We start from the raw sequence: 9305 nt of genomic DNA, 5'->3' as shown, positions 1-9305 counted from the left end.
GGAGTATTTCACTTCCTTTTATCCATTCAGGCATGACTGTTAGCTATCTCGGCTACCAAGTCACGGCCTTTGCTATAATAGATCAAATTGTTTCTATTTTCTCCAGCACATGCCGTTGTGACTCAATGTTCTGAGTGCACAATGTTATGAGGGACGACAGTGTGTGAAAGGTATGCAATGGGGATTATGAAGCACAGCCTCCTCATAAAACTCAGCAACAGAATTACATTTAGAAATATGACTCAGTGACAGCAGTGCAGAGCATTCAATGCATGTAATAATAATACCTGGCCAAAAGAATACAATTGCGCACTGATCTGGTATTTCAATGCTTGCTGAGAACAGTGTGTTAAACATCTTGACTGCAAACGATGGAGAGGCTTGTGCGTAGTGGACAGTGTTAATTGCTCCAATATGAATTATTCAGCCACTGAACGATTCAGTAAAATATAATTGCTCTCAGTCAATAGCTGCCAACACTTGAGAAGACTCCGGGCTCCCTCTGGGGGGATCTCAGTGCCTGTGATGGGTTGCATCGGAGATGGCAGACCACAAAATGACACCAGAGGTAAATCCTAAGAAGATACGCTGGCTCAGCGCCCTTGAATACCAACTGCATCTTGACCTGGAATATTGATTGACTGTTTTAAATGACTATGAAGAAGTAGACCAGCAATCCTGTCTAAGTTTATTGACAATGTTGACTTTTGTGTGTAGCCACAGCTTGAAAATGAGTGTGTTGAGGTGTGCTGGATTTTGGATGGAAGCTTTAAAAAATTAACCACTATGAAAACAGTTAAACATGTAAACATAGGGAAAATATATCCTCAAATGTACATGTGCCAAACTCATGTTTGGTCCAAATATGGCCCTTTATAGCATCCATTTCAGCCCGCAAGAGAAAGTAAAAAAAGACAGAAAAAACAAGGCCTAAATACACAAATTAAATGAAAATCCAGAATATTTTCAGGCTGACAGTTTTTCCCTATGCTTCCAAGACATGTGTCACTCATTTCTAAGCCTTAATTGTTTAATTTTTTTTCCAAAATCCTGCAATGTTCCTCAAATTATTCCACAAAATGTGTCTAAAAGAAAGAAAAAATGGTCACAAAATCAAATACATTTTTAATGGCGATTCTGCAGGGACTGATATCTGTCCCTTTATTGCCTTGATATTGTCCGTGTCCTAAATACTTTACATATCATTAATATGTAGAAGTAAAAACTAGAGCACTATAATGAGGAAATTACTCATTTTCTCAGATTCTAATCTGCTGCCACTCGAGATGAAACTGCTTTGTATTTGGCCCCTGAACTACAATAACTTTAACACCCCGGCTCTAATGGATGGTCACTTATAATAAATGTGTTGCTACTTTTGAGTTAACACCTTCTTTTGAGTGGGCGACCATGGCTCAGGTGGAAGAGGGGGTTGTCCTCTAGCAAGAGGTTGGAGGTTTGATCCCAGTCTATACTGGGCAATGTGTCGAAGTGTCCTTGGGCAAGACACTGAACCCTAAATTGCTCCCAGTTGTTGACCAGCCCCTCGCATGGTAGTTTAGTCCCATTGGTGGGTGAATGAGCTGATATTGGAAAGCTTTTATTCTTTTTTAATACACAGATCTAGAAAAACGTCTTTGAATTGGGAGATTTTTTTCTGTAAAGGAAAAGTTGTTTTGTTCTTTATTGCCTATGGAATCACATAGGTAGGTAACAACCTACTTATCCATCTTTACAGCTGTGTATCCTTGATGACTCAGAACAGAAGGTACATGAGATCAATCACAGGGCTACAATCACAACCTCCCAAAAACACACATCATAGATACAACGTACATTATAGGATTAGGGTCTTCACTATCAACTATTGCACAAAGTTAATGCAAAGAAAGGGAGTTTTTTCTCTCTCTCCACCTGCCTGTCTACCTACTATAGTTCTAAAGGACATGTGCGCCATCTGGTGGTAATATAAAGTTTTATAGCAATACTTTGTTTTTATATGCAGACAAATGTGAAGTTTAAATACATCTTTAGACAAGATTATGTACATTCTATGTTCATGATCTACATTGTTATACAATCAAGGAAGAATTTCCAAACAGAACAGAACTCAAGTAGCAGCAAGTGACAAACAATACAGCTGGTGGTTCTTACTGAAATACCATTAAGTCCTAAAAAAAAAAAAAAAAATCGCTGTTTTGTGAGAAATGTTTGTGTTTGGTCATTTCAGACATAACAGTTGAGAAAGTTCTGGCAGATGTTTTCATTCTCTTTGAGTAAACAGTAAAGTTTTAGTGGGAGTCCATGTGCAAACACAGATTTGAACTTTGGAGTGATGGTCCAGATCGAGTCTGTCACCGCGTTAAGGCCGATTAGAATGGATTGGATTTTTCTATCAGTGCTGTCCCTGGGTTTTCAGTTGAGCTCTGGAGGTATGATTACATTCATATGACTCTGTAGACATTTTCAACTAGTCTAAAGTATTCTGTGTTGTTTGTATCTAAATAGAAACTCCAAACAGTCTCTAAACTTGGTGTTTTTACCGCTATGACCTGCTGTTCCCTCTGGTTTGCTCTAGGCCCAGTTTTTCTGGCTGGTCGGCAAGCTGACAACATCCTGCAGAGGCACAAGCGTCACAACACAGGCCTGTTTGAGGAGTGGTTGGAGGGGAACTTGGAGAGAGAGTGTATGGAAGAAGTGTGTGACCTAGAGGAGGCGAGGGAAACCTTTGAAAACGATGAAAAAACGGTGTGTAAACAATTGAGTTCAAGATCATCCGATTATACTTATCTTGCTCATTTATCTATTTTCATCGTCTCTCTAGATGGAGTTCTGGGCAGGTTATATTGGTAAGAATTATATTTTTCTTGATTTTACCAAAGTGTGATCCAAAATCTGTTGTATTGCATGCTTATTCTATGAAAATACTTAGTTATATCGCAAACCAGTGTTTTTTTTTTTTTTTTTTGTGCTAATCTCTGGATTTCCTTAGATGGCAATCAATGTCAATCCAGTCCATGTCTGAACCACGGTTCATGCAAAGACCACCTCGGTTATTATACCTGCACATGTGCCTCAGACTTCACTGGAAGGAACTGCGAAATTGGTAAATAAAGGTCCTTTAAAAGTAGGATTCTTATAACCACAACATAGTCTTTCAATTATTTCATTCAAGGATCACAGAGCACCTTCCATCCCTTAAGTACGCCAACATGGGATTCAGGAATAAAAGTAGAGGTGGTGCAAAATGTGTTACTTTGGCTAATATTGGTGCCAAGTTAATATTAATGTTGTGCTGTTCTTGGCTTGAAAAGACCTTCTCTCTAGATGTGTTGACTGGACTCTACACAAAGAACCTGACCTTCAGTTACTTCTTTCATTTTAGGCTGTTGCTATTGGTCCGGACCCGGACGTCAGACAACCCTGACTATTGTTCTGGCACTTCGTGCTTGTAGTTCCGTCACGGCCAGACTCGTATCCTTCTAGCTATAGTTCTGTCAGTTTGTTTTAGTCCTAAACCTAACCCAGGAAATACCCTAAAAAGGTTTTTTTTTTAATATATATATATGTATTTTTAAAGGTAGAATTTCCTGCGTTAAATATGTTAAAATGAAAATAAAATAAATGTCAGAAGTGGGATTCGAACCCCACATGAGCTGAAGGAAAAAATATTGACTCTAGAACACTTAGCCACCCTAACACAGTGGTATGGGCACATTATGCTTATCTAGAAAAGGTCTGGCAGTGACAGAACAATAGCCAGGATTGTTTGAGGTCCGGTTCCGGAACTCTAGACACTTCGTTCATTTTGTTCAAAGTATTGTTTGTAGGTAGGTACTCAGCGCAGGTGAAAAACCTCTAAAGGAAAATACACAGTACAAGAACAATTTGACATCCATTCAATCTTTGAAATAAAATTTTTACCCTTTCCAAGTATTACATATTTTACCGTTTTAAATCAGTACCATTTTTTTCTAAATCTCCAATCTTAATCAATTATATTAAATTATTAGCATTTTACTTGCATTTTAACAACCACCTTCTGACAGTATTTCACATGTGTGTAAAGTATTTATTCTTACCTATTCTAACCACATGGTTTTTGTTTTTTTTGCGAGTTAACTTAAGGTAATATGCTTTAACCCAGATATATTTTTTAACCACTTTATCTTAACTTAGTTATATTTCTCATTAACCAAATCTAGATTTAACTACGAAGTTAACACGGCACTTGAAAAAAAGCTTAATAAATGTTTAAATTAAACAAGTACATCAAAACCAATAAACATTCCTTGAACTGCATATAAACAATTCGCAACTTTACAAATAAATGAACAAGAAATGAATTCAACTTATAAGTACCAATGATAAATAATGTTTAGGTCCAAGTTTCCTGGTTAGTTTTGAATGAATTGTCTAAGCAACAGAAGTTTATATGAAACCCGTAACTATATTTCCAGGTTCTTACCAGCTGTCCATCCAAACATATAAAGAGTCTGATACATTCAGTCCCAGTTGAGGGTAAATAACTCTTTTCACTGTAGCTGCTAAACAAGCACTGCCATTGCCCTAGTTCACCCACAGTGACAGGTGAGTGTCATTAACAGAATCAGGTTTGCATACTCACAAGTGGGAGGGGCTTCCACCTGGCCACTCCCCTGCTTAACAGGAGGGAGGGAGGTGGCACACAGGAAGTTTGGCAGAACAAATGGCTCTAGCTGGGACCTGATTAAACACTTTGTAGGAGGATTGTCAGGACACTGCCCACGATCTTAAGAAAAGAGCCGTTAATATTAAAGGATGTGATTCTCAACTCTTCAGTCTCCCTTGTGAGTGTAGTTCTGTCAGGAGAACATGCAAACTCCACAGAGTCAGGTAAAAAGCACATAGTTGACTTCACATTTTCTCACTGTACCAAATAATAATGAAAAATAAATCTTTACATTTTGATTAGCTGTTTGACTCAGTTATGGTCCATCCATTTTTAGGCCGGATTACTGAACTCAAAACACCACTCACTTTGTTCTTCTTCTTGTTGTTGTGTACACTAGTTAAAATCACTACTCCTCTGGTATTCGTGAACGGATTAGGCTGAAATTTGGTAGGTATAATCTATGGATGTGTGCGTATTGACGTTCGGAAAAAAACGAAACTCGATTTCTCATTCATTTAGGAGTCAAACATAACGACGGTTGGTGGTACCAAATCATTGGCTCATACCAATATATGAATGGGGCCCATTACCTCGTATGTGTCATGGGGCACCAGGGGGACCCATGCTTCAAATAACTACTCCTCTGTTAGTTCTTGTTAGATCAGAATGCAGTTTGGTATCAATACTCTATGAATGAATATGATGAGATGCTGGGATCCCTTTTTTTGAAATGGGGCCCGGGGACCCACCCCACATTTCTAGTAATTTCCAAATGTATGGGAACATAGTCGTGTGATATATTGTTTCAAAGATAATTCTTTGTAGTTTACGATTATGCCTTGCACAATTTGATTAGGGGACCGAGGGGCCCATCCCTCTTTTTTAGGCAATTTCCATTAAAGTAATTTTCTCATTTATTTGTGAGTCAAATATTGCTACAAATGGTGTTACCGAATCATTGACCCATGCCAATATATGAATGTGGCCCATTACTCCGTATTTGCCACAGGGGCGCATGACTCCTCCTCCTTTAATGCTCTTTGAATCATAACTGTTGGGTGTAGAAATTTAACAAAAATTACTTTACTTCTTTTAAAAAGTAAAATTACTGATTCAGAAATATAAGTGTCCAGAAAAGCCACTCGATTACGGTCACGTGAGTACATGTAATCAGTTACTTTCACCTCTGATAATAATAATTGTATTTATTTGTCACGAAAGACAAAAACACAATGAGAACATATACTTTGTTTTCTACCTTCAGTTCTTGCCAAAAGGTGTGATGTGAACAATGGGGACTGCATGCACTTCTGTGATCATCTGGGAACGTTTGGTGCAAAATGCTCGTGTGCAAGAGGATACCGACTGATGACGGATGGCTCCACCTGTGAGGCCGAAGGTACCAGCTTTCACCCTTGAAATGATCCTCGAAATATTTAAAAGATTCTATCCTATGTAACTTTACAAAGTGTGGCCAATTCTCCCTTAAATTTCCTAGCTGAATTCCCATGCGGAAGAACTGCTATTACAGAAGTAAGCTTAGCTCACACAAGGTCACTGTTACACACTGTGAACATCAGCCTGCAGACCAACACGAGCGCTTCTACATCCACCCCCACAGCTCCAACTACTACCACTGAGTCATTGCTTTCCACTAATGACTCTAGAGTAAAACTGCCCACATGGATGTACAGTAGGTCCAAGCTTCCCCATGGGAGGCAGGCAAAGCCTCGCCGACGTATCGTTGGTGGGGAAGTGGTCATTCCTGGAGAGATCCCATGGCAGGTATATTATGTTATTCTGAAAGCATTTTATACTAGTGGGAATTTGTTACAGTCAGCTCAGATGGGAGGAAAATAACAACTATAGTATTTTTTTATTTTGATTCAGGTGGCCTTAGTGGCAGTTCCCAGCACTCAGGTGTTCTGTGGGGGTTCCATTCTAAGTGAACGCTGGGTGATCACTGCTGCTCACTGCCTGGGGGAGGCACAGGACTCCTTTGTCATCAGAGTCGGTAACAACCACAGCAAGCATCAGACAGGCATACACAATACATAATCATTCCAGCAAGTTTGTTTTGTCTTCTTCTTTGAAATAATATGTTAAAGATCCCATATCATGATGTTTTTCACGCATCTCCATTTGTTCTAAGAACCTAAAAAATATAGTATTTGAGGTTTATTTTCCCAAACTGCCTCGCCTGTTTTCCAGAGTTTTGGCCTCTTTCTGAGCAACGCTACACAAACGGGCTGATTTGCATCCTACTTTTGTATATTCATGAGTGAACGTGTCTATAGACAAGACACTGACTTCCTCCTTCCCGCACGGTGACGTAGGGCCAGAGGACGGCCCTCCCTCCTCCCACCCACTCCGTAGCTGAGCTCATGCTGCTTTATAAACAAGAGACAGAGCGTGGGGGCGGGGCGTTCGCCGGTACATACACAGACTGTAGAAAATACATACATAGCACTGCGTGAAGGACGCTGAAATGCTCACCTTTGTTGGCGAGTCTGTTTACATGTCAATCATGGCAGAGAGCTTCCTTGAGGCGCGGCTTCTCCAGCTCAGTGCCGCTTCAAATTTGTCATCAAAGTGGGAACGCGTCATCAAATTGGAGCGAGGTGTTTGGGCTCACCCTGCAGTAAGACAGGAGCAAATCACCCTCTAACTAACGATTGAGGGAATCAATGAAAAAACACTTTGGGCATGTGTATGAAGCCCAAATAGCACTTTATCATGTTTAAAGCACAGAAAAGTTCATTGAGCTTAACATGGGCCCTTTAATGTTTCTATTATTCAGAGAAGTTTTTTTCAGGAAATTTGATCCGCTGACATGTTTCGTCTGCCAATATGGGGCCGTTATTGTAACAAAACTATTTTTGTGTGTGCGTAATACAATCTGTGTCTGTACCTTGATCCGTGTGTGTGTTTTAATCCGTGTGTGTAGAATGAGGATTTGTAAACAAAGTTGCCTGTGTGTAATCCATTCTGTGTGTTTGTATTCACAATCGTGCGTCATCCTTCATAGTACAGGCCCTAAGAGTCTGTTATCCACACTTGATGTTTCAGAACAACAAATCTCACTTTTTGCAAATTTTTTTTCTTGAATTGATTGTTTACCCTGTTGACATTATTCCTGAAATACATATTTCACTGTGATATTTGCTGTTTTACACATTCTTGTGTGTTTACTTTGAAAGATTAATTGACAAAGTCTGTAAAACTAATCATTTTAAAAAAGCAACAATTATTTTCACTACAGAAGCCTCTGAGGAAGACTGACAGTTGGCAGTCGAAACATGTCAGGAGATCAAATATCCTGAAGGGTAACACTGAAGGTTGTCTATAAGCTGTCATTCAGTGTTGTTCGCTAAATTATGACACCTTTGGAGCTATGTTGGCATTTTTTGGGTTAAGTGGAGGGATCTACTGGGGTTAGATAGGGTTAGGTAAGGAAAGGTTAGGATTACGGTAATGAATGACACTTAATTACAGCCTTCATGACACCTTGTTCATGCTAATGACAAATAATGACAGCGTAACGTTAGCCTTATGTATACAACTCCAAGTAAAGTGTTACCAAAAAAAAAAGTTGTCTGAATAAATGAAACCATAACATACTACAATAAATAATACTTTCACCTCATTGATATTTGCCGAACTTTTGTATTGTATATTATATTTTGTTGTATTTATTTATTCAGTTATGGTGAATTTTTTTTTAATCTTTTGACTATTTTTAATCTTTCACATTCAGTAAAGATATTATTGAAAAATAAATAAATAGCACAATGTTTTTGATATGCTGCACATTTAGAAATTTCCTGTCTGTCTCCCTTTGTGTCCTCTAACTATAGGAGAACATAACATCTACATCAGTGAAGGTACGGAGCAGGACTATGACGTGTTGGAGCAGCACATCCACCCACGCTACAACTCCACTGTGAGCTTGTACAACCACGACATCGCCTTGCTGTACCTGAAGGAGCCCATCAGCTTCTCCACATTGGTGCGGCCCATCTGCATCGGGCCCAGGGCTTTCAGCGAGACCCTAGTGAGGGCCTCCTCTCCTGCTACGGTCAGTGGCTGGGGTCGAACCCGCTTCCTGGGGTCCACAGCCGTCACTCTGCAGAAGGTGGAGGTTCCTTTCACTGACAGGACAGAGTGTAAGCTGAGCAGCAGTGCCAGGATCACTCCTTACATGTTCTGTGCAGGATACTACGACGAGGCCAAAGACGCCTGTCAGGGAGACAGCGGAGGTCCTCACACCAACAGTATTCATGACACATGGTTCCTGACTGGTATTGTGAGCTGGGGGGAGGAATGTGCAAAAGAGGGGAAATATGGCGTGTACACACGTGTGTCTCTCTACTACCGCTGGATCAACCATGTTATGGGATTAACTAAACACAGACTGGCAGTTGACATGGAGGACCCTGACTTATAAATAGGGCGTGTGCATTGCCATGAATCTGATATGATACGATTCATGATTTTCATTTCACACTATGATATACTGTATTCCGATACTAAACAATACGACACACATCGCGATATAATTACAAATTTTACCTTTACACGTACAAAATGGTATGAAATACAATTTATTTCATGTTTTTTAAACTTGCGAGAACAAGAAAATGTTCACCAA

General features: G+C 39.6%; 1 protein-coding gene across 2 annotated transcripts; it reads left to right on the top strand.

Moving 5' to 3' along the window:
- Positions 1-381: 381 nt before the first annotated feature.
- Positions 382-9226, top strand: f9a (coagulation factor IXa). Of its 2 annotated transcripts, none has more exons than XM_028459774.1 (8): positions 382-568; positions 2579-2748; positions 2825-2849; positions 2993-3106; positions 5919-6053; positions 6153-6439; positions 6545-6668; positions 8512-9226. In XM_028459774.1, the coding sequence occupies exons 1-8, from the start codon at positions 526-528 to the stop codon at positions 9099-9101; spliced, it is 1488 nt and encodes a 495-aa protein (XP_028315575.1). In that variant the 5' UTR covers positions 382-525; the 3' UTR covers positions 9102-9226. The 2 variants fall into 2 exon arrangements, with proteins under 2 accessions (XP_028315575.1, XP_028315573.1); XM_028459772.1 differs by lacking the exon at positions 382-568 and adding an exon at positions 2024-2432.
- Positions 9227-9305: the final 79 nt, after the last annotated feature.

Source organism: Gouania willdenowi, chromosome 10 (assembly GCF_900634775.1).
Source record: "Gouania willdenowi chromosome 10, fGouWil2.1, whole genome shotgun sequence".
Taxonomy (NCBI): Eukaryota; Metazoa; Chordata; class Actinopteri; order Blenniiformes; family Gobiesocidae; genus Gouania; species Gouania willdenowi.
The sequence above is the reverse complement of the archived record's forward strand: the minus strand, read 5'-3'. Positions and strand labels throughout refer to the sequence as shown.

Excerpts from the sequence above, each read along its gene's own strand:
- f9a (XM_028459772.1), top strand. The coding sequence starts at position 2,336 with ATGGTCCAGATCGAGTCTGTCACCGCGTTAAGGCCGATTAGAATGGAT. Across the intron at positions 2,749-2,824 it reads TTGAAAACGATGAAAAAACG|ATGGAGTTCTGGGCAGGTTA; the intron begins GTGTGTAAACAA and ends TCGTCTCTCTAG. Across the intron at positions 6,669-8,511 it reads CTCCTTTGTCATCAGAGTCG|GAGAACATAACATCTACATC; the intron begins GTAACAACCACA and ends CTCTAACTATAG.